Source organism: Electrophorus electricus, chromosome 17 (assembly GCF_013358815.1).
Source record: "Electrophorus electricus isolate fEleEle1 chromosome 17, fEleEle1.pri, whole genome shotgun sequence".
In the NCBI taxonomy this organism is placed as follows: Eukaryota; Metazoa; Chordata; class Actinopteri; order Gymnotiformes; family Gymnotidae; genus Electrophorus; species Electrophorus electricus.
Genome location: NC_049551.1, coordinates 17517787 through 17543820, shown reverse-complemented (window position 1 = coordinate 17543820; position 26034 = coordinate 17517787). Strand labels below are relative to the sequence as shown.

The window sequence follows — 26034 nt, the reverse complement described above, 5'->3', positions numbered from 1 at the left end:
TAGATGGCCTACTTGCTGTTCTAGTTCACAGTTGTCCTTGATTGGAGTATTGACGTTATTTTCCTCTAGGTGCAGAGAGTTCTGCATTCACCAGGGCTACTCTTCTCTTTCCCTAGCATGGCAATAATGTCATTCCCTCTTCTCTGTCTGTTTTTTAACAACCAACAATGCAGTATAAAAGTAAGTCAGTCACTCATAGGATAGCATGTGTTCTTCCAGTGTGTTTAGACTTACATTTTCTCTATATGCCACAAACTGTTCTCACCATAAGCAAATTAAGGTCAAAGTCTTTTTTTTTTTTCCCAGTTCACCATGCTCATTCTCATTCGTCTTTTCTTGGCAGTGAGGTCAGAACTTATCCACATGTTTTACACGCTTTCAGTCATCTTCTTCAGTTTGGCTTCATGCTTTTGTTATGCTTTGAACCACCACAAGAATGCATAACAGAACAGTTTAAAAATACCTTTTAAAGCACTGTGTTGTATTACAGTATCAACATAAATACAATATATTCTCATCCTTAGCAGTTTTTTGCAAAAATGAAAGAATAGAATGATATTAGTGAAACCAATGATGTTTTATATTTTTTTGTTGATAAACTAAGCCTGTAGAGTAATCATGGTATTCAGTATTTTAATATTTGCCAGAACGAGGTGATCCTGTTGGTGTTGCGTTGAACCTGACACAGGGCATGCCAATGGTGGAAATCAGAGACAACTCTGTGGTCGGCTCACGCATAGAGCCTCAGCTCACGCATAGAGCCTCAGCTCATCCAGTTTCCTGGTGGTGACCCAATGCTGGCTTTGAAACTAAAGGAAGTGGAGCTGGAAATCAAGAGGCAGGAGCGTGAGATGGAGCTACTGAGGGTGTGGGCCTTACAGCTTGAGGTTGAAAAGGCAGATAAGGAGGCAGCGATCCAGAGCCAGAGCATGGGTCCGGAGGGTCCTATTCCTCGGCCCTGGAAGTTATCCTCGCCTGTGCCAGTTGGCTCGATTAACAGCAGTACCCCAGTACCAAAACCACACCTGCCCAGATCGCCCACTACTCCTATAGCCGCTACACCAGTGGCACATGGATTTGATGTCAGCCAGCAGATAAGTTTTGTACCAGCAGGATGATGAGGTAGGTGCATATTTTTCTATGTTTGAACTTATTGCCACAGCATTAAATTAAAGGATCTTTGGCCAATCATGCTCCAGTGCAAGTTAGTGGGAAAAGTGTAAGAGGTTTGCTCATCATTAAGTTTAGAGCAGAGCTTTAACTATGATGTTGTAAAAGCTGCAATACTGCATGCTTATAAGTTGGTGCCAGAAGCCTATAGGCAGAATTTTCGGCATTTGAGAAAATCCCCCAACCAGACACATACAGAGTTTGCAAGGGAGTAAACTTGTTTATTTGAGAAGTGGTGTAGTGCAAGTATTGTGAAAACATTCAACCAGCTAAAAGAGCTAATGTTACTTGAAGAGTTTAAAAATTGTCAACCAGAAACGGTTGTTGTTTACTTGAATGAACAGAAAGCAAGCACGGTGACTTCTGCTGCTACTATGGTGGATTAATTTATTCTAACTAACAAAACTGAGTTTGCTCCACGTACCTATGCAACTACAAATCTGCCTAGTCCTAGTCCTTGCAAAACCCTGAAACCACCACGAGCACCTGTTTCCTCTCCCACAGTGGAAAAAGGGAGTGTTTTTATTGTCATAAAAAGGGGCACATCATTGCATCTTGTCTGGCCCTACAGTGCAAAGCAGCAAGAGCAGCTAAGAAAATAAATGCGTTGAATGTTCTACACTCAGATACAATTGAATGTGTAGAACCTGTTTTTCAGCCCTTTATTTTCCAAGGTTCTGTCTCTCTCACTGATGATGATGAGGGACAATGACCAATCACGGGATTAAGCGGTACTAGTGCTGCTGTATCCCTGATATTGGGAAGTGTGTTGCCATTGTCGTCAGACACATACAGTGGTAACGATGTGTTGGTGCAGGGTGTAGGACTAAGTATTATGAGGCTCCCTGTACATAATCTGTACCTACGCTCAAGTGTGTAAAGTGGCGGTACAATCTAAACTGCCCGTCCGTGATGTATCATTCATTTTAGGTAATGACATAGAAGGTGGTATGTTGTTCCCTTTGCCTGAGGTAATAGAGAATCCTGTGGAGCTTAGTGAGTCTGCACAAGAGGAATTAGGCACACTTCCTGCTTGTGTTTTGACCCGTGCTCAGGCACGGAAACTCAGTGATGCGGTTCCTCTGAAAGGAACATTAGTGTGTGATGTGCCAGTAGGTGATGATGCACCTGTGTTTGCAATGCCTAAAGAAAAAGTTGTGTATGTGGTCCTGATCCGGAGATCCCAGCTCTTGTATCACAAAAGGAGCTGGCTGTGGCTCAGAAAGCAGACAGCACCCTTTTACATTGCTTCACCCTTGCAGATAAACAAGGAGAAAAAACTATAGGATATACCAGTGAGTATTACATTGAAATTGAAGTGTTAATGCAAAAATGGTCTTTGACTGATCCTAGTGAAGAGTGGAACACAGTGACGCAAATAGTGGTACCAGCTAAATACCCTGCCCATATCTTGTTTTTAGCATATGATCACCCATTGTCAGGTCATCTGGGTGTGCAAAAGACCACACAGCGGATTTTGAGATATTTCTTTTTGGCCATCAATTGGAAAAGACGTAGTGTACTGCTGTTGGTCTTGTCATATATGCCAACTGGTTGGAAAACCAAACCAGGTTATTCCCCCTGCACCTTTGGTTCTAATTCTTGTGGTGGGTGAACCCTTTGAATGAGTTCTCATAGATTGTGTAGGTCCCCTGCCAAAGACACGAGCAGGACATCGTTACTTGTTGACTTTAATGTGCACCACCACATTTTAGATTTAAATTTAGATTTGTTCACTTAAATCTAAAGCTGTGATTAAAGCATTGATTAAGTTCTGTACTACCTCTGGCCTACCTAAATGTATCTAATCTGACAGAGAGACTAATTTCACCTCAAACCTATTCACCCAAGTAACACGTGAGTTAAATATCCAACACCACTTCTCCAGTGCATATCACCCCGAGTCTCAGTGTGCATTGGAAAGGTTCCATCAGACTTTTAAAAATATGCCGAGTTCTTACTTTGCTGAGTATGATAAAGATTGGGATGAAGGTGTTCTTCTGCTCCTTTTTGCTATCTGTGAAACAGTTCAAGACTCTTTGGGGTTCAGCCCTAATGCAGTACTTTTTGGACACACAGTGCGCGTTCCATTGAAGTTTTTATATGACCAATGGTTATTATCCAGTCCCCGAAATAGTGTCTCTCTTTGTGATTTCGCTGCCAAATTACATAATCACTTTGTTCACACTTTGTGCACTTTGTTCGACACATAGTCAAACACAATCTTAATGACTCTCAGGCAGCTATGAATGCAATTTATGACCGAAAAGCTGTTGGTTGTTCATTTGAGGTTGGTGACAAGGTATTAGCCCTTTTGCCTATATTGGGATTTTCCTTAAATGCACGCTTTGCAGGTCCCTATGTGATGTAGAAAAGACTGTCCCCTACCACTTATGTTTTGGCTACCCCGATCGTAGATGAAAGATGCGTATGTGTCATATCAATTTGCTAAAGCCCTATGTGGATCGAGATGTGGTTTCCTCATCATCATCAATCCCTCATACCCTGGCTACGGTTACGGTTGCTGCTGAGTATTCCTCTGAGCAAAACGGGTTACACCTGGCTCACAACTGTCTACCGTGTGCACGTCTACCCAACTCAGAAGCCCTGTGATGTCTCCCAGAGACACTGTCAGGCTTGTCACCCTCAGATAGGGATGACCTCCTTGCTCTGAGAGATACCCATCACTATTTTCTGATACCCCTTCATGTACTCCTGTTGTTCAGCCTGATATAGATGTTGGCTCACACCCTCTGATTAAACAACATCCCTATCAAGTAAATCCCAGTAAATGTGCTTTGTTGGAACAGGAAACAACATATCTGCTTTATAATGCTTTAGCCATCCATAGTAACAGCCCTTGGTGTTCCCCCGTCTTCTAGTTCCAAAACCTGATGGAACCTTTCGCTTTTGCACAGATTATCATAAAGTGAATGATATTACAGTGCAGGATTCATTTCCCATACCTCGTATGGAGGACTGTGTTGACAGAATAGGATCTGCTAATTCCGTGAGTAATCTCGATCTCCTAAAGGGTTATTGGCAGGTGCCACTTACTCCTCACACCTCAGACATTTCAACTTTTGCCACCCCTGATAAATTCCTGCTGTACACGGTTATGTCTTTTGGTCTCAAAAATGCACCTGCAACCTTTCAGCGACTTATGAATATTGTCTTAGGTGATGTCCCGAATTGTGAAGCCTACCTGGATGTAGTTGTTTATACTCATACGTGGGAGCAACACCTGCAAACATTAGAAATGTTTTTTTGGAAAGTTGCAGGATGCTTCGCTTGTTTTAAATCTAGACAAATGTGATTTTGGTAAGGGCAAGGTAGCATACTTGGGCAAACTAGTTGTCCATGGGATGGTTCGTCCTTTGGATACCAAAGTACAAGCCATTCTGTCCTTTCCTGTCCCAGAAAACAAATGGAGTCTCAGATGTTTTCTGGGTGTGCTTGGTTTTTACAGATGTTTCTGTAGAAATGTTTCTGTAATTGTGACACCCTTAACAAACGTATGCCGTGAGAAAGTTCCCTTTGAGTGGTCCCCTATGTGCCAGGATGCTTTTGATGCTATTAAAGCATTGTTATGCCATACACTTGTTCTGGCTGTGCCTGACTTCTCACGTACCTTTATATTGGAGGTTGATGGTAGTGGTGTAGATGCTGGTGCTGTTCTAATACAGGAGGATACCCAAGGCTTAGAAAACCCTGTTTGTTATTTCTCAAAGAAACTTGTAAAACATCAATTAGTATACAGCACCACAGAGAAAGAGGCACTTGCTCTTTTGTTAGCGCTGCAGCATTTTGAAGTTTATATTGGAGGCAGTTCTCTTGTTACGGTATATACAGACCATAATCCCTTGGTCTTTCTGAGCCGTATAGCAAACACCAGCCAGCGTTTTATGCACTGGTCCCTCGTTGTACAGCGGTTCAACTTGTAATGCTGATTATGCTCACCTGATGTAAAGGAAGAACACAGAAGGATCTTAGACTGGAGCCCTAATGAACAAGCCAGCAGCAATGGCAGAGAAAACCTTCCCAGGAGGAAGAAATTTTAAAGGGAGCCAAACCTCAGATGTGGAACACAAAGGGCCACAAACTGTGTTGTGGGTTTAATAGAGAATTAGTTTATTCTGATTGTACAGGGTAATTTGTACAAACTTTATAGATCAGTAGTATTTTGTAATCCATGCAATACTGACAGGACTATCCAACTGTTCATTCTTTAGAGATTACGTTATTTGGTCTGTTCTGTTCATTATTTATATCATTTTGTGGTAAATTACTATTCAATGATTGCAAAACTTACAAGTAAGTTCTAGTAGACGTTACTGAGTCAGGGTCACACTGGGAGGTTTAGTTGTGCAGAACGCAATGAAACACGTCTAAAACACGATACAGGGCAGTTATTGGAAGCTAACTGGAAGGTTTTCTCAAACTATTCGGTGCCACCGTGGTCATGTCCTCAGGCCCATCAAACTAGTAGTAGTACTATAGTAGTACTGGTAAAATAATACTAGTATTCTAAACATCTTTGCGTGAAATCTCTTCTCCCCTTTAATGGGAACATGCAGAACTTAAAATTCATAGATATCTGGTACATTGAGTTCGTTCTGTAAAAAGTAAATGTGTCGTTGCCCCCTTTTTTCTTTTTAATTGCAGAATTAATGAGTTGATTTCACCGAATCATGCGTATGTCTCGAAACAAGAGCCCGCTGTCTTTAAGAGAGCGTCTAACCTGCCATGGCACAAACAGCACAGGACGGAATGTGCGCTGTGGCAGAGCACAGAGGCATTTGTTTATCTGCTGTAGTTATACGGCTTAGCTAGCCGGCCAGCTAGCTCGCAAGAGTAAATCGCCCACAATAGGACTTATTGCACTGGAATAACGCTTGGAAGAGCGACAGCTGAACTATGAAGCTTTTTACGGTAGCTAGCCGACAAACCAAGGACGTGACTAGTCATCTCAACACTGCTGGGGTTTGTTTTGTGTCAGGGGGTTAGCTTATGCTAGGCTGGGTTAGCTAGGTTAGCTCTCCCCAGCTAAATGGCTATTTAGCGTTAGTTAGCTACGCTGGCTAACAATATTTCTTTTAACCGACACGATGCTAACTAGACATGTTAAAGTTAACTATTAAAGATAATAGCTTACATGCTGATAGTTGCTAGCTAGTGTGTATACAGTGTTTGTTAGATGTAAACAAAAAGCCAGCTAGGTTAGCTAACCAATCTGACTAAACAGTGATATTTTAGTTTTATCAGCGATTTTGTAGTTAGGGTGCTAGCATGTAATTAATTCTAACCTTAAAGCACGTTATTATTATCAGCCAGCTAATAAGGCAGTGAAATGATACGGCTCTCGTCACGAAAAGACCATTTTAGCTTAAGTTTAACTTTAAAGGCTCGTTGGCCATATTATTAGCTAGTTTGGGCCTTTGGCAGTGGAAATGTATCCTAGCTAGACACATCAATGACATGTATAACCTAGTAAAGTTACAGCACATAGGAGTATCTGAATATGAAGTTGTAACTTAAAACAGTGGTCTAATCTCCTGAAGCTAATTATCTAGTCTGTCTGTCATTTACAGTCCCAACATGGCTAAGATGGATATCTAGACCTTTAACTGACGATAGCATGCCGCGGCATATTAAATCTTAAACTCACTCGGTGTCCGATAAAAGTATAATTTTACTCGATGTTCATTTCTTCCAACAGGGGTAAGTGAAGGATATTGTACCCCTAGGATGGACAGTTACTTCAAAGCTGCTGTGTGTGACTTGGACAGGCTTTTGGATGACTTTGAATTAAACACAGGTTAGATACGTTTTTGTATTTTGCTGTAGCATAACCTGTGAAATGAAAAAGATAAATGCGCAATTTCTGATTTAATTCGTTGTCTTTTCCCTCACTAACAGTACAGTTGGTTATATAATATACGGTATTATTGTAAATAATGTAAATTGTCATTTACGTTATTTTTATTTTTTGCTTGTAGTTTGTCATATTTATGTAGGTTTTAGGTTAAAGTGTATTGTTATAAGGCTGCTTAGGCTAATGTATAAAGTTTACAGAATATGGGTTTAAAAATTAATTGTAACAGACTGTATTTTGTCCTGTTTCCAGAGGAGGCAGAGAATAAACTTACTACATTTGTAAATTCTGAATGCCAAGGCTCAACCTCTTACCCTCGTCACTGTTTGGGATCTCGCTGCTTTACACCAGAGACATCCACAGTTTCACAAACTCTCCCTGATGTCAATGACCTACACTATAGTCCAGCTACAAGTAGCAGCACTCAAAACCAAAGAGACGAAGAGGCAAAGGGGAAGGCGTTGGCCGGTGTTGACCTCTTATCCTCTGTTGACAGCAGGGCTTCCAAAGGCTTGACTCCTCCATGTCCAGATAGATCTTTGAAGCCTGTCTGTGACCTAGTTAATGATACAGGATCAGCAAGTCTCCCACAGGTAAACAGTCTTGATGCCTTGAAAGTGCTGGAGGTTGCTGAAAAACAGCTTAAGGAGGAGCTGCTGGTGGATTTTGATAGTCCAGTTGTGTCATTTCCGGGAGGTTCGTTTAAACAGAGTGAAGAGTTACAACAGTTGAACTATGATGGCCACTTCACTGGCTCTTCTAGCACTCTCAGCTTGCTGGATGTCATATTGCCTGCAGCTGTGGAAAGGACTAGTGAAACTCCGAACATTTCAAATAACCTAAAACCTTTAGATAATAATGAAGTGGAGATGCCTCAGAGTTGTTGTCCAGACGTCTCAAACTTGTATGAAATTCACAGCAACTCCCAGTGCTCTTTAGAAGACACTATTAACCCGGATAACCTAGTTTCTTCTAGTGTGATAGAGGACATTATAGGAACCAGTGATGCTGGAACAAGTCTGTCCAGCTTGGCAGATATACAGCTGAGTGCGGGTAACAGCGATGCGGGCCAAGAAACTTCCTCAGCCATTCCCTCTAAAGAAGGGGCATCTTCCCTCTCATGTCTCCCTATGGCTGTATCCATGTGTGGATCTCTTGTGGCCTCTTTTGACCATCAGGAGACAATGTTGCAAGAAACCAAAGACAAAACTGAAGACCCACCTTCTGACTGCAAAGAAATTCCAGCCATTGTAGAGGCTGAGGACTTTATTGTGCCATCTGTTGAAGTAGGGACTTCTATATGTCTTAGCCAGGTGGGTTCCTGCCCAGAGGATGATCCCGAACTGGTACAAATAATGGCAAATCCAGAAGGGGCAGCATCCTTTACATCTCTTCTCCCTGACAGAAACTTTGATTGCACCATATCTCTTCCAAAGACTCTCGTATATAGAGACATGCCTGAGGGTAGCCAGTCTCCTAGCTATACAGGGAGCCCTGATGACCCCTCAGAGTTTGACTTCACCAGTGATTACCTGCCTGAAAGTGAGCAAAATATCATGTTAGTAACTGACGAAGAACTAGATGCTTACTTGATGGGGCAAGCAGATAAAGGCAACCCTGAGATGTCGGCAGAAAGATTTGTAGTTGATGACCTTTCAGGATTTAACAGAGTTTTAGAGGGAGAGTTAGTAGACATAATTGTTTCACCTGAAAGTGACAGATCTGGTAGGTATTTGGAGGAGAGTGAACGTTTCAATATTTCCTTATCTCAGGAAAGTAGCTCCTCGAAACCAGACATGCAAATGATTAAGAAACACAATGTGCCCAGTCCCACTGAGTTTCAGGCTGTGGGCAACACAACCCAACAACCATGGTATGGAGGAGCACGGCCAAAGCAGTTGTCTGGCCAAACAGCAAGCTCACTACCACCACAAGAGGAACAGAGTAGTTCTCAATCAGAGGAGAATGTGTCGAGTTCTGAAGATGAAACTACACAGTCTTCTCCTGTAACTCCTACAGTGAGTGAGACTCCCAGCCAGGGTGAGAATAACTCAAAGTACCCCAGTCATGAACACTATGATGACAGCTATGGCCAGGAAGAGCTTTCAGAGCCCCCACCTTACCCAGGGGAGATTTCTGGAGAAGGAGTGTCTTCACTCGATTGGTCAGGAGCAGAAGAGGACGGCCTGGGTTCAAGGCAGCCACCTTGGGTCCCTGATTCTGAGGCTCCCAACTGTATGAAATGTGCACAAAGGTTCACCTTTACCAAGAGGAGGCATCACTGCAGAGCCTGTGGCAAAGTGAGTCAATTGGCATGGGCATGTTTGTAGCTTATTTTAATATTAACAGGCTCATTAATCGCCATCATGGCTGTTCATGTTTGTTAATCACAGTAATATGTTATTCATATTCGCTCATGTTTTTCCTTTCACTAGCCATATGGCAGTAGCCCTGTCACATAAAGTACTGAGCAGTAGCATTCTCTAAAATCAGCATGCTGCCTACATTAATCATTTTTTCTTAAAATTTGTTAACTACACAAGATGGGGAGTTGGATCAGAGCGAGAGAGAGAATATCTCCAAACATAGAGATGATGTAGTAAGCCTACAATGTTTTATAGATTCCCTGACATTAGTCCATAGTGAATGGTGTCCACGTTTAAGCTTGGACTGTATTTAATCAAGTTGGAAAGTAAAATGGATCGTCTGGTCATGTAGCCTGTGCTGATTATGGTTTTAGGTATACTGTGCTGTTTGTTGCAACCGTAAATGCAAACTGAAGTATTTGGAGAAAGAGGCAAGAGTTTGTGTCGTCTGCTATGAAACCATACAAAAAGGTAAGTGCATTTAGTTTCATTGTCATTTACTTTGAACTGATGCCAAGCTGGAAAATTTGAACGAATCACATGGAAGTTGTTGAAAGAGCTGCTCTGTTGCTCACTGAGTCTCAGGTACCTCATTAATGGCTTGCTGGTGCTATAATGGACTTGAGTGGTCAAATTAGATTGTCCAGTTACATCTGTACAGCATACAGCCTCATGTTTGCTGTCTTCTACAGTCTGATGTGTTCTGTATTAAAATACTTTAATACTTTTATTTTTTAGAGTTGCTGTGGATATTTGTGTCAGTAGGTAAAGTGTTCTCTTCTATATGTGTTCCCTCATTTTGCAGAAGAAAACTCCCTGTGGGAAAAAAAATGGATTACTATTGTAGAATTGTGCATTATGGACTATTGGCAGCATTGCAACCCTTGTATATTAATATTGTAGGGAGTAATTCTCACCATGGCACATTTTAAATTAACAATATGGCTTTGAATAAAGGTTTTTTAGAAGCAGTACAGTCCAGTGAAGTTGCTTTTTAAAGTTTACCTTCCTGCCTTAATCTTTAGGTGAGGTCTGGATTTCATACAGGTTGCTAGTAGTGCAGCATGCACTACTATGACAGTAGCATTCTCTAAAACAAAGAATGTATTATGTATTTGTATTAACTTCTATTATGCACACACAAACACACTCATATGTATGTGTATAGTCTGCCAGTTCTGGGCTAAATATAGAGAGGTAGATGCTTAGTAAAATAACCTGAGTCAGCAGGTTGTACTGAGCCTACAGTGTTTTTATAGATTCCCTGACGTTAGTTTATAGCGAATGGTTTCCAGTTTTAAGACTGTATTAATCAAGTTGTAAAATAAACTGTATCATATTGTCATGTAGCCTGTGCTCACTGAGGTGTCTGGTTTACCCTTTTCCTCTTATTGTTGTCATGATCATTATACTTGGGTAAACCTCTGTTTTTATGAGACATGACGTTTAGACACTACTGCAGTGTCATCAGCTAGGACATTGTAGCAGATAATGTCAGTCACATGTTCTTTTGGTAGGGTTAGTTCCTTTTGGTGTTAACTGAATGGAAGAGATTCAGTGAAACGTTTTGCCCAGTAAAGTCTCAAACATTAAAAGCTCATAGTTTGTTTTTTTTTGTTTTTTTTGTGTTTTGATATTTGGTTATTAACCTGCTGGAATATAATGCTAAAATGTATATATTGGTATTAGCTAATGCCAGTAAAAATTCTAAATTTAAGGTTGAATTAATTAATTGTTCGCTGGAAAATTTGGTTGAATGTAATGTGGTTTCCTTGTTGTATTGGTGTGGCTGAATTAGGAGGACTGTAGAAGGAACTTTATTGCTAAAGTTATAAAGGTAGGGCCTGTGTTGGGTGGCTTTGATGGGCTTCGGTGTAGTCTAAAAAGGGCTCGCCTGTGTTTAGCAGCATAAGAGGTCCATTTGCATATTAAAAAGGACATTCATCACCAGAGTGTCAGCTGCTAGGGGCCAACCAGCTCTCTCAAGAAATGATACATGTACACATACACATGCGCACACAGAGAGAGGGAGAGGGAGGGGAAAATGAGTGAGTGATACTGACTCGTTGGGTGGAGCCTCTGGGTGCTGGTGTATGTCCTTGACTGTGTGTGCAGTACAGATGCACCTGGTGCAGCGTGCGCAATGCTCTCAGTCTCTCTGCTTTCCACATTGGGCACAGATTCAGACACACATGCACACACAGACAGACACGTGCACACTCACCCTTATCTTCGGCATCTCCCTTTTGGAGAAGGAGGCATTGTCACCCTCCACTCTTCTCTGGCTTCTGTCTGCCCAGGGCAGCCATTTAAGATGGCCTTGACCATCTGTGCAGGCATCTGACAGAGAGAGGGGGAGAGGTGGGAGCCAGGATGCAGTAGCTGGGGGAAGCAGATGGGACCTCAGCGTGAGAGCGTGAAAGTGGGCCGCTCCCTGTCCCGACCGCGAGTCCTGAAGCGAGAGGATGTGCACCCCCATCCCTCCCTCCCTCCCGCTCTCCCTCTCGCTCTCCCTCCCTCTCTCTTTCTCACACTCTCAGTCGCTCATTTGATAGAATGGGACATGCTCATCCCCCGTGCTCAGTTCGTGCTGAACCACTCCAGGGACTCTGCATCTAACACACCCGGCTGGGCCAAGATGTAGGGGAATTTGGTTTCGAGATAAACCAGACCGAGGTGAGGAAACCTGCTAGCCGAATGGAATATCTACGCTACCTTGAGCACATTGACAAATAGATTCTGCATTTTCTTGCTCTTACGTTTTTAGCAGCGGATATCTGAACTTTAAAATGTGATAACTTCCTTGAAGTCGCCTTGGCGATAATGAAGCAGGATGTGCTCAGGCTGGTTGACTTGGTGGCGCAGTTGAAGGACATCCGTGTTCATTCCTTTACCTCAGCCTGCCGAATCATTTTGGTGACTTGTGTGGGACTGTAAGCTTATACTCTGGCCTGCGTGTTCACTACTGTCACATCTGGTGCCAGTATAATCAGCTCGATGAGGTTCTGTGATCCTTAATCGATACGCTGCGAGGCAAGGCTTACTCAGCAGCTATGGTTGGAGCACTAGACGTTCTGTTTGGAAGCAACTTTTACTTACCTTAATGCACAGTTCGGTCTGGTTCTGCAGTTGCTTGGCTGGCCCATGACACTCACTCTAACTGATGCTTACGACTGTGGTAAACATTATGGCTGCGTGTTATGTCTAAAGGATTGGTGCAAGAATAAACAATCTTTATTGCACTGGACTTTGAGCATTTCTGAGTGTATAGATTTTAGCAATTTGTTAATGATGAAAGGAACTGCCTTCTCTTAGCAGTGATGTGGTTACGTTATTGTCATTTAGGCTAATGTGTTGATTTGCTGATGGGTTTATTTAACCAAAACATGAATTACGCTAGTAGGTGGTCCTTTTGCTGCTTGGTTTTATGCTTTTTTTTTGTGTTTGTTTTTCCCTCACACTCTAAATGTCCCCTTGCGCAAAACAAATGTTATTGCGAGAGAGCTCGTACATGGTGGGGGGGAAAGTGACGCATTTGTTTGTTGGTGTTTGTTTATTTGTGCAGCTCACGCCCTTGAGAGGATGATGAGCCCTACCGGCCCTAGCCCTAACCCCAGCGTGCCCTCTGAGTACTGCTCCACCATCTCCCCCCTGCAGCAGGCACGTGCAGCTGGCACCCTCAACTCCCCCCCACCCACCGTCATGGTGCCTGTCTCTGTCCTCAGGCACCCCGGCAACGACGGTACGTGCACACCACCTCCAAGCTCGTGTGTGTGCGTGTGTGTGTGCCTGCGCGTGCGTGCGCACTGAGGGCAATGGGCAGGCACAGCCAGTTCTTGCTGTTTTGTGATAGGAAATATTTGCTCCATCATGTCTTAAACTTGGCTATGAACAGTGTGGTGCTTCAGCCTTAAGTAAACTGTGGAGTCCAGTATATGACACACAGAAACAGCAGAAATGATGACCAGGGGGTGTAAAGGAGAAATCTGTCCATCTTTGTTTTGGTTTAGATGTCTTCTGTGCTGTCTTCTCAGGATAATAACATATCTTGTGTGTTTATTAACTGACAGGTTTTCCGAGAGAACACAAGCATGTTTGGTTTGCTGATGGAATCCTGCCGAACGGCGAAGTGGCAGACACCACAAAGCTCTCTGTGAGGCCCCGGAGATCCTCACAGGAATCCAGTCCAGTCACACCAGACCCTTCAATGGTATATAAGCTCTGGAGTAATACTTTACCTTTTATCTCAGCTAAGGCTACTCGGACCTGAGGCTAAAATGTAATCATAGTTCTACTGTGTTACTAATAATAAGACTTGCAATAATAGATGGCCTTTAAACACTAGCCTTTTATGTTTGTGACCCAGTTTTCAGTCTTGCCCTGGAAGTCTTGCCCCATTTAGAACTGTAAATAGTCACAGATTTGGTTTTGTCTAGAAAATGCATCCGTAAAGAATATGTAAGAATATGTAAAACTATCATTCAAACAAAGCTAACAGCAGAACAGAAGAAAATTGTCCAGTTCGTCTAATCTGTCTAATTTGCGATCCTTTGTTCTTCAAAGCCTGACAGTAAGGATTGTGAGGGAGGTGACCCTGAGGGCAGCGCAGAGGTGACCTGCCTGGTGCCCAGTGGGCCCTGGGACTACGCCCTACTCTGTGGCCTGGGCAGCTGTGTGGAGCCTGTGCCTTCCCTTGTGCCCGAGGATGAGGAGGGACTACCACCATTGCTCATTGCCACCGGAGATGAAGATGGAGGGGGTGAGTCCTGGTGGATCTAAAAGGGGTGTGATCAGGTGTTGAGAAAAATGTGTTGGTGATATGGCTCTGTGTTCCTCAGAAAGGCCCAAGGTCACAGGATCAGACCAAACAGTTGTCAAGGTGCTTTAGAATGCTGAAGGTTTTTAGTTGAATAATTTAGTCATATCACATGTTGATATGGTGTGTAACTTCCCTCCATATTACAGATTTATTGGTGGAGGAGCGACCGGCCACCTGCCAGATTATGCTGCTCTTGGAGGAAGGAGGTCCAAGACCTTTGACCTTTGTGCTGAATGCCAACCTCGTGGTCAATGTCAAGTTGGTAACATGTATGTCAAGTTGGTAACATGTACAGAGAATAAAGAAACATAGCCCTTATTATATCATTATATATTTGATGATGATTATTATTATTCATTAATTTATTTTTATTTAAATTCATTTTATTTTCTTACCTTACTGAAAACTGTATGTGACTGTGTGTCAGATTGCGAGAGGAAGTGCTGGTGTTTGGGTTCCACTGGTCTGCAGGGAGTGGGCCAGAAAGAGCTGGTGTTTGTTCTCGAGCGTCTCTCAGAGGAGAACAGTTTGCCTAGAGACATCTTCAACCTTTACATTAGTATATACCAAGATGCTCAGAATGGTGAGTCCCTGGCCAGCATGGGGCCTTCCCAAGAATATATAATTTTGATAAAATCCAATTCCCATTTGTTCATTAGAATTCAGTATGGAATGAACAGTCTGCATGGTTTCTATAGGCTTGTAGAGTCTTACTGAATGTGATGTTGCGTTTTTTTTTTTCCCCCCTTCAGGGAAATTTATTGAGGAGCTTGGCAATGTGACATTTGCAGACAAATTTCTGGAAAGCAAGGACCATGGTGGTTTCCTTTTCTTCTGTCCGAGTTTTCAGCCTTTAGAGGGGCTTGCACTGCCCCTCAGCCCCTTCCTATGTGGGGTCCTCCTTCACAAACTGGAGGTTCCCTGGGCCAAAGTCTTCCCCCTCCGCTTGTTGCTCAGTTTGGGGACAGAATTTAGTGGTAAGCTTTCAGTATTTTCCTTTTTCCTTTTTGAGGCTCAGGACAGTCTGAGGTGTTGGCGCATGGTGCTGTCTGCAGTCTTTGAGAACTCGTTCCAAACATTGAGTTCATTGACATGATAAATGAGAAGATCACTTCCACATATGTAATGTTCAAGATTTTCACAGGACGAGAAAGCACTATGAACGATCCCCTCACAATGCACAAGTTTTCATTTTATCATGTCATATTGTTCAGTGGTTTTGCTCCCATTTCCACACCATCCAAGGTGTTTTCCTTTTTTCTTTTTTTGTCCCTTGATCACGCTGCATTCTTTGATGAACTGCAGGGATGCTTAAGTTGATCGTGACATCCAACAGTACCATTGCGGCTGGGAAATTTTAAAACTTCACCAATTGCTGATCATCCATTTTCCCAGATGATTTGAAGTGATGAATGGCCAGAATAAAATGGTGTGAATCAAAGTTAGCTTGAAGGTGGTTTGACTGCATTGGCCCATGTTTATGTTGGGGAAAGCATTCTGTTTTATGGATCTTTTGATAGTACGCAACATATTACAGCTACAGGTAAGCAACTGAATGAACTTTCTAACATGTTGCCCCTCCTCCCCCCAGTGTATCCCAGCCCACTAATTAGTGCCAGGTTTCGTGAGTCTGTCTTCAGGGAGACAGGACATACCATCATGAACCTTCTTGCTGTAAGTACCACCTCCTCTTTATCTTTCCGCTATGTACTCAGATATCAACCCGACCTTGATAAGGATTACGCCATCATGACCAGTTCTTGGGGAAAGTTGAGAAATTTTCTGTGATTTTTACAGCAGTGGATGTTCATTCAGTATAACAAAAAATGGATAACACACAGCCTTTTACAAGTTTCTGCAGTGCAAGTCCACATGGAGCTCCTTGTGGGACAATGGTAGCTCAGTGGTTGTTACTCAACTAGTAATCGGAAGTTTGCCAGTTCAAGTCCCACCACTGCCAGGTTGCCACTGTTGGGCCCCTGAGCAAGACCCTTAACCCTCAGTTGCTCAAGTTGTGTTCATTTGAAGTTTAGTCACTTTGGATAAAAGCCTCAGATAAAAGAAATGAAATGAGAATTAAAATAGTGTGTGGAATCTCTGACCACCAGATTTTCATCATCTTTACTGTCTGTCATTTTGTAACCCTATTCACAATGCAATATTAAATTATGTTGTTTTGCTATCTCTGCAGGAACATTTTTGGGTCATTGAAACTAAATAGTCTTTTTAGTGGCGCAACTTGATTCTCCAGAAGGCGGCTGCTGGGGTCAGCCTTCCTAACCTAGTGACCGAGTGGCCCAGGCCAGTTAAGGCTGCGTGTGATTAGATTAGACCCTCTTAGGGACTGTCTGTGTGTCAGCCAGTTTCACACTTTCTGATAGAAAAGGCTTTTTGGAAGATCACCGTTTTACATTTACAGGTTTTATGGGTGGTGCGCTTTTACTCCTGCTTTAATTGTTTCTTCCAGCCTACACCCTTTCTGTGCATCACGGAGCTTTTTCACATAAACATGGTGTATCAATGTGCTCTTCTCACCACCACTATCTGCTACTTTTACTGGAAGTGCCAATTTTACCCACTGGTCACTTTATTGCATACACTTATCTTGCAGGTACGTTTTAGAGGTTCATTTGCAGAGTGTAGCTGCTGCTGGGATGAGGGTGGTATATAACCCAGAAATAACCAGCCATTCTCAGATCTCATCATTTGGTGAAGAGCTTGAAGATTTATGACATGTGCACCTGCAATCTCTAATAAAGTGGCTCTTGAGTGTATATATAGAAACCACATTTTGTGAGCTGGCCTAAATTTGTTTTGGGTAGCATTTGTCCATTTCGTACAGGCAGTGATGACGCCGGTGTTTTATGAATCTGCAGGATCTGAGAAATTACCAGTACAGTGTTCCTGTAGTCGAGGGCCTACGGATCCACATGGAAGTGGGCAACAGCTACATCGACATACCAAGGTCAAAGTTTAATGAGGTGAGACCTCAGTAAAGACATGGCTTTAGGGACAGAGACACAAGCAGGGATCCTGCACCTTTCTTCGCCATTTGATTTGCCTGGATCTCAAACAAATGTTCCCAAGACATGCACATGTTAAATTGAAAGGCCTGCATCACTTGCAGATGACCAAGGTGGTGAGTTCCTCCAATGAGCACGTCATAAGCGTGGGAGCTTGTTTCAGTACCGAGGCAGATTCGCACCTGGTCTGCATACAGAACGAGGATGGCAGTTACCAGACTCAAGCCAACAGCATTCAGGGAAAGACCAGGAGAGGTCAGCTGCCTTTTGCTGCTCCCCTTTCTGTGTAGCCAGCCAGTGTATCCTTCCTTAAGCTGCCACCTTTTTGATTTGGTGGTTTTTACATTCGCAGTGACTGGAGCAAGCTTTGTGGTTTTCAATGGCGCTCTGAAGGCCTCATCAGGATTTCTTGCCAAATCTAGCATTGTGGAAGGTAATGTGCATGCCTCTTCCCCAGACCATGGAAGGTAACTGGCTAACAGCCAGACAAAATACTTAATACTGTTAATGAATGAAAGCCACTAAATGGTTTGTTTATCATTCATGAATGACACATTGCTTTTTGCCACAGTAGTTAAATCATATTTGATTAAAGATGCTAGTTTGATCAAAATGTCTGTACAGAACTTGTGGCTTTTCCTTGTATGTTTTATCTGTTGGGGAACCTTCAGATGGGCTGATGGTGCAGATCCCTCCGGAGACTATGGAGGCTCTGCGGCAGGCCCTGAAGGACCAGACGGACTTCCAGATTGCATGCGGGAAGGCCGACTCCAGCGATTCCCGAGAGAATGTCACTGTGCGCTGGGTAGACTGGACTCCTCTTGTCAATACTGGGTACAAGCTCACTGAATTCCATGCAAATCGATACTAATCAAGAGCTTGTTGTAAATCTTCTGCCAGTCTTGTGAAGTGCTTTGTAGACTGTGTAGGCCTGCTGGTTTGGCTTTGATGGTGCTGGTCAAGTCTGATAGGGTCTGTATAAAAGACAAGGCCTTGCATTTAAATCTGTTTGTTTGGAGAATAAAAGTCATCATTTAACATGGTAATGTTCAACTCTAAGGGTGTAATGATGCACTCTGCTCGCGATTCAATACGATTCATTATATTGGATTCACAATTAAATTTTCTCTCTCTCTCTGTGTGTGTGTGTGTGTGTGTGTGTGTGTGTGTGTGTGTGTGTGTGTGTGTGTGTGTGTGTGTGTGTGTGTGTGTGTGTGTGTGTGTGTGTGTGTGTGTGTGTGTGTGTGTGTGTGTGTGTGAGACATTCACAGCATTACCAGTCCCATAGATGGGAAGTCCCTGGAGGGGGTGCCCAGTATCCGGATCCAACAGGACTCAGAGTTTGAGATGGATAAGCGTGCCATTCGGTGTACCGAGGTGCGTCCTCTACAATGTCGTCATCACAAGCCCTGATGAGCTATTATCTAAGATCACTCTCTACTACAGGGGCCTTGATGAGCCATAATCTAAGCTCCCTCACCTCTCCAAGCTGTTTCTCTGTTCATCACCTCTCCCTCCCTCACCTCTCCAGGTGTTTTACCTGCTGAAGAGCCCAGACTGCTCCCTGTCCAGTGTGCTTGCCTCCTGCAGTCAGTTCCAGAGAGAGATCGCTACCGCTAGCTGTGCCGCCCTCTGTCCCCACCTCACTGTCCTCATCACGAGTGGAATCAACGCTATTGGACTTCGGGTGTCCACTGACACTGACATGGTAACTCTGTTTCATGTTGTATTATCATGTTTATACAAGCTTTTTTTTTTTTTGTCAAACATTTTGTGAATTGCAAAGCATGTATTTCAGGTTACAAATTCTTCTGAATATTTACAGAGTAATAATAAAAAACCTAAAAACATTGGCATTGCAGTTCATAATGTTTGATTAAGAACAGTGATTTATAGTCTGTATAGATGAGCACTACAACACAGGTGTGTTTTAGGGTGCAGTCAGACTTTGAAACGAACCCTTGTGCGATTGGTCTGTTAGTGTGGTTTGCTGGAGCAAATGCCATTTGAGCCAGATCAGCAGAATGAGATCCTGTGAGCAAGTCGCTCTCAGTCCGCTTCCAGACCAGCGGTGGCGCGGGTCGTTTGACGTGCAGACACAGCAGGGGCGGTTGAGCCCTCCCTTTTTTCCACTAATAAAGACATCAGAATAATCTCTCAATTTTGCCATCCAAACTCTTATCTGCTGGCAAGCAATGCCTTGAAGTAGGTTATTATACATAAAGATATAAGGGGGGAAAAAAAGACTAAGCTGGGCTGATTTGATCTAGTCACAAGCTGTAGATTCATACAGCCTAACAGTGTGTTTAGACGCATTACACACAGTGAACTGCCCCAAGATTTGATATACATGTGGGTCATTTTTTTTAGCTCACGTTGTGTACCTTCTTGCTGTCTGCATTCAGTACTGTTTGAAGCAGATTGACTATTAAAATTTAAATTTAAGTGATTGACTGACTATTTGAAACTTTAAAATAATGAAAGACCACAGCAGTGAGTACCTTTTGTAACATGGTTCCTGTTTATACTCATTTTTTGTTTATCTTAATCAGGAATAACTGCAAATTATTAGCTAGCTTGCTTCCATCATGTTTGTATTTTATTTTTATTTGATTCTGTTTTTGAATGTTAAACATGGCGAAAACCTTTTGACACATATGGAAGAGAAATTAAATGATATAGAAATGTTTTTTTAAAAATGCAGTGAAGTTGATTAAAAATTGCATCCTTTTTTTTTTTTTTGTCAGAAAAAAAGATGTACTTAGTGTAAACAGTCCTTTATTCTAGCAGCCATGTAGGTAAGCATAAAATAAAAATTAATATGTAGAAGGATGTAGAACATTGACTTGATGCTTACGGTGCACTGATACGGCTCAAATGGAGAACCATAAGGTAGAAAGGGATAAAATAACCCCTCCCCTCAAACATAGCCACTGAGCCTGGCAGCTCAAGTGGCCTCGTTCCAAATGATCCTGGAACACAGTCCAACCCAGAGGTATCAGACGGACCAAATGAAGGACGTGTCGCAGCCCTAAATGCCCCAGAGAGAACAGAACAGAGTGGAGGTGGAGGAAAGAGCAGCGGGCAGGTCTGGAGCAATGAGGAGGCAGAATGCCTCAGTACTGTACTGTACTGGAATAAGGACAAGAATGTGCCCACATATTCAAAAAGATTATTACAGCAGAGAAGCTCATGCAGTTTTCTGATAGAAATGCCTCCATAATGCTGTGACTGTCACCAGTGTCACAAACACACACCCCACAGTCAACCCAGTGTAGAGTGGCATTCCATCTTGGATGACATTATCATAGTTAATGCCACAAACTGTCCATCACAAAAGCTGTTCCATTAAGATGTATCCATATGCATATGACTTGTCTGCATCTTGTAGTTTGTTGACAAATATGTCAGTGTGAGTCCTAAGTGAACCAGAACTGAAATGTCTCAGTGCATCATTTTTGTACAAACACTGCCTTAATGACTAATTTGGAATAGTAAACTTAATGTTCATCTGCTTAATGGTATTTGTTACTGCAGGAACACTGTTAACCAGCACTCGTGGGGCATTTTAGTTCATTTTGTAATTGCGCTGCTGTTTGGTAGGTGGAGTACCAGGCTGGTTCAGGAGGACGGCTCCTACCACAGAAATATCTGAATGAGCTGGACGGGGCCCTCATCCCCGTCATTCATGGAGGAAGCTCTTCTGTCCCTCACCAAGCAGTGGACATGGAGTTCTTCTTCTACATCACCCAGAGTTTCTGAATCAAGAGGGTGAGAGCAACGCCTTCCAGTGGCAGGGATGTTGGTCCTCCTTTGAGCCAACAAATTGTATTCTGGAAAGACACACGGCCAAAGGTTGGCGCAGACAAACGCAAGGTATGCAAAGAAGTGTCTGTATAGGACAAACAGGGAAAATGTTTGTAAGAAAATGTCCATTGCACTGCATAGCAATTGGTGTAATTAATATTAGAATGATCAAGAATGGATTAAATCTTATTTGATGCAGTTTGTTGAAATTTAGTTTTGTGTACAAAACAGCAAGATGATGATGATGATAATAATAATTATATAATAATATATCGTTATTGTTATTCTTTATTATTATTCAAGAGTAACAAATAACATTATTAGAATTATATAATAATAATAATATTATATTACTTGGAGTGAACAGACTTTGCACCTAAGGCACTGCACTGCTTTTTAAATTGTTTTCTGATTGAGATTTTGCATCTGCGGTGTGTCTTTGTCATAAGTGCTTGGTGTCAATCCTTGAAGTAGCTTCCAGTGAGCCTGTGAGTCGTCTGAAAGGGTTACTTGTCATTTCGCTTCTAATACAGTAAACTGTGAGCCTTCATTTCCCCCGGCTTTGGAAAGCACACGGGGGTTCATGAACATCTCTGTTTATTTTAAATGGGTAGATGGAGTTAGTTAATTTTCTGAAGCTTTTATTAAGCTTAAATACTATTTTTGAATAGTTCTGTGTGTTGAATAAAGGTGATATTTTTGATAGGCTACATAAGTTACCTTCAGAGTCACTTGCAGAAGAGCTGATTTGCAGTCTTATGATGTTTTTTAAAACATACTCTATTATATGTTGAATAAAGTGTCAACACTAAAAAATGCTGTACATACAATTTGCAGAATTTGCGCACTGATTTGTTCTCTGTTGTAGTGGGTTTGTAGACGTTTAAAACCCACTTTGAGATGTTAAATGAAAATTAGTCTTTAGAAATGACTCCCCATCTTAACACATACAAATAAAATGTTACTTTTTGTACCAAACATATTTGGAAATAATTTATTGTAATGTTTTTGTTTGTTTGTTTGTTTTTTGTTCATCCACTATTTTAATATAAAGTATTGTAATACATATACCATAAATTTGACTATAGTAATGTCTCATTTTACAAATGTAGCTTTGTAAAATGTCCTGATTTGATCTTGTATATGTCACTCACGTTAGTGTTATTTTAAGAGTATAACAGTCAGTTTTAGTTGGTGTGTTTTTTGTCTGTTTTGTTTTTAAGGAAATCTTCCAGGATTGCTTAACCTAATCCTCAACTAGAGATTGATCTTAGTTGTCCTATACCACCCCTGGCCAGTTGGTGAAGCTTGATTGAATATTTGAACATGTAGCTGCTAAATTCCTGCATACCCAGTGATTTATAGTATTACTTCAAAAGGTCATTGATTCACCTTTTATACACACAGAGTGTTAAATCTCAGGAGGTCTCATGCGTTTGTTGCAGTTTCCTGAATGGACTATAGCTGGGAAGTTATGAATGTCATGATTTGTCCAGTAGATGGTGGTGATGAACTCTCCTTAGAACAGATATATTGCACCTTATCTAGCGACATATGAGGTGGGTCAGCAGGAGTGTCATTGTGCTGATGTCATGTTTTGCCACTGCTGTTGGTGATGGATTGCACAGGCTATGTTTGTTAGCAGAACTCATGGTGATTTTACTGGAGCTAATTTGATGTATGCCTAATAAATGCAGAAAGGGGAATGATTGAGAAATTGTCTAAAAACCAGCAAAATGAAGTCCTTAGATGCCAACCATTTAACAGGTTAGATATTAAGTATGCACTTTTATGATGAATGGTGAACTTAATGACTAAAAACTGATTGTACTTTCATATTTCCTTTCTTGTACGGTGTCTACTAAGAAATAGTACACTTCCATTTTGTGATTTTATTCGAAGTCTAAATTTGATGGGTGGTGTATGATTCAGTATTCCACATTTTTAAGAACTGTATGTTCATGGTGATACAACAGGAAAAAAGCCAAGTGCAGTTTGTGTCAGGTTGATAAACAGAGGGGGTGCCACGTCATTCTGTTGGTCCAGTTCTGATGGGGGCTGCAGATCTTTCAAATACTTTAAGTAAATGGAAATGATGTGTAAATACAGATGATGTTATGGATGGATCCAGAGTAAATGTGATCATTTTGTAGACATCTTGGATAACTTTCTACTCCCTTATAGCTGGAGTGAGTACAGTTGTAGGGGATTTAAATTATTTTTCTCACCATTGTTGATTTACTTGATACATCATCAAAAAAAGGTTATGCTTTACAAAAAGATGTTAAATTGTACCATTTTGCATAATGTGTATTTATTTATGAAAACAGCTTTATTTGGAGATACTGGTATCTGGGACCTAAGAATGTTCTTGTAATAACATTCATTTCTAATATGTATCACATGTAGAATAAAATTTTTATATATGCACAATTTGTTTCTTCGCCTATATTTGGCTGTGCATATATTTGTACAATTAAATCTGTAATCATATTTTTGTTTACTGGTGTGTCTTCATAGAGGCCAAAATTAGGAATGTGGTTTAATTTCCACCATTTTCGAGTACATCTGGTGAGGTTTTCTTCACCTACTTTACCACAGAGCATGTGCAAGGCTTATACTTTGTATAATTCCTGTCATTTTTAAGCCTGTAAGCTCGAGTGGAATACGCCATTAACTGTGTATTTCTCAACAGTGTTTTAGAGATGGGTGATTTACATCCTGGAGATCTTCTCCCCTCCAGTGTAGTTCCAACTCTTTTATCTGACACACCTGGTCAAAAAGGCTCTCAGGAGAAGATTTACATTAGAAGTGTGTTAGTCTAAGGGATATTACTTAGCTCTGCAAACTGCAGAGAGCATGATTGGAAAAGCTGACTGTTAGCCATGAAGTCCAACACAGAACATAATTAAGCTTTAGTTATTGTTACTATGCTGTCAGCTGACATTAGATGTACAACAGATAGAGATATGGTCTCAAAGCAACAATGGGGCAGTAGAGTAAGGCATGCATGGATGTAGCTGTTAGGTTGATTAGGTTTTATAGGCAGGCACCAAAATATTACAGCAAAAGTATACCTTTGATGGTTTCTGACTGATCCCTTAGATAGTGTGACAATTACTGATTTACTATCAAAATTTAAAAGCAAAATATTTTAGCACTGACTGCAATTCAAAAGCAGTTCATCCAACTTTCATATCAAGATGATATTTAAAACATGGACTGGTTACTGTCAGGGCTGCCCAGTGGAGGACTGGTTCCATCCTGAGTCTTGGTTCTCCCAAGGTTTCTTCCTAAATCCCTCCCAGGGAGTTTTTCCTCCCTACTGTCGCCTTTGGATGGTTCATTAGGGATCTGGACTCATACGTTTGTAAAGCTGCTTTGTGACGATGTGTTGTAAAAGGCACTATACAAATAAATTTACCTCAGTTTTATGCAGGAGTACAGACATCATATAACTGTAGCAAACTAGTGCACGGGAACACAGCACAGCTTGGAAGTATCTGAAAAGTGGTAAATTCCAGGACAATGGATTTGAACTGAAACGATGTTTGAGTGTGGAATATTACTTCTCATTCAATGGTATTTCTGTAGGGTGAATCATGGAAGTCATATATATTTAACAGGCCAAAAGTATGGAAGCAAGAAAAATTTCTCTAGATTGATGGCAATTTGGTAGAGCATAAATATGCACATCTATATTAAAACAGTCAAATATTTACACAGGACAGAGTAGCGAGTTACATGATGGAAAATGTTCTGGTCTCCACAATCACTGGATTGCTTACCAATGTGATGATCTTGACCAGTTCCTAAAACAGCTTGGAACGTCATACCAGAAACATACATGAGGAAACATCATTAAAGGATGCTTCAGATACATCACCCTGTGATCATACATAAAGGCTATTTTGATAAATGTTGAATTAATACCAAAACAAAGAAAATGTTTATCTTTACACAGGAAATACATTATAAAGCACCATTATTTCCTGTGTACTTCCACTGTGTAATATGTAATGCAAGGAGACACACATCTGGTAAGATCACTCCTGTTTTCCGTGACCTAGGGCACAACATTCTTTTTCAAACATTTTCTTTAATTTGGTATCTCAGTACGGGCTAGATCTACTCCCATGAAGCCATGACCATCCACAGGGGCAAAGAGAAGAGGCTCGGACTCCAAAGCATTCTTGCACTGAACACAGTGTGTACCATGCACTGAGATTAAACACAGAGAATCTGATAAATATGTGTGAGGTAACCCTGCTAACCAGAGCACAGATATCTTGGAGGGAAATGCATTCAAATATGGCCCATAAACTAGCTATACCCCTGGTAGAAACAGCCCAGTATGCAGATAATTTCCAGGTGGTGCATGCTCTTCGTAAATCCATGTATAAAATGGTACTGACCTACAGTGGATCTGTAAAACCTGTTACATGTGCAAATAGTCACCAGACATACCTAAATATGGACAGTTTTGCTTGTCGTAAGCCATAGAACCACTTCCACCATAGAACACTGAAGGAAGATGAGTCTCAAAAGCACAGCAGTCATCACTGTTGTGCGCTTGTGAAACACAACATGATCTGTTTGCGAGTAAAGTAAGTCCAGGGATGGGAGCTCTTTGTGCACAGGCATAGTCCATTCTTTTCCTAAGCTTCCTAAACATTCAGCCACGTATCCTGAGACTGCAGGGAGCAGGTGTTTTAGGAATCTTACAGCCCCAACTGCTCCTGAGGGGCAGGCCACTTGCCCATTTACAAACCTCAGAAAGGTCCAATTCTGAGGGTGACTTGCAGCTCAGCAGTCTAGTGGAGGGTACTGGTGGCTCAGGTATTTGATTAGTAATCAGATGGTTGCTAGTTCAAGCCTCACTGCTGCCAAGTTGCCACTGTTGGGCCCCTGAGTAAGACCCTTAACCCCCAATTGTTCAAATAATACTTGGTCATAACGTAAGTCACTTTGGAT

The 26034-nt window shown here is 41.7% G+C and overlaps 1 protein-coding gene across 2 annotated transcripts; it reads left to right on the top strand.

Annotated features, from left to right (window-relative positions):
* Positions 1-5925: 5925 nt before the first annotated feature.
* On the top strand, positions 5926-23493 carry zfyve16 (zinc finger, FYVE domain containing 16). 2 transcript variants are annotated; one of them, XM_027020104.2, is made up of 18 exons: positions 5926-6102; positions 6890-6988; positions 7298-9345; positions 9786-9882; positions 12977-13153; positions 13482-13621; positions 13975-14170; positions 14377-14499; positions 14658-14813; positions 14983-15207; positions 15822-15904; positions 17107-17211; positions 17358-17508; positions 17606-17686; positions 17925-18087; positions 18525-18630; positions 18785-18961; positions 20857-23493. In XM_027020104.2, exons 2-18 carry the CDS (start codon positions 6919-6921, stop codon positions 21013-21015), a joined length of 4257 nt encoding a protein of 1418 aa, XP_026875905.2. In that variant the 5' UTR covers positions 5926-6102; positions 6890-6918; the 3' UTR covers positions 21016-23493. The 2 variants fall into 2 exon arrangements, with proteins under 2 accessions (XP_026875905.2, XP_026875913.2); XM_027020112.2 differs by having other exon boundaries at positions 5926-6153.
* The last annotated feature ends 2541 nt before the right edge of the window (positions 23494-26034 follow it).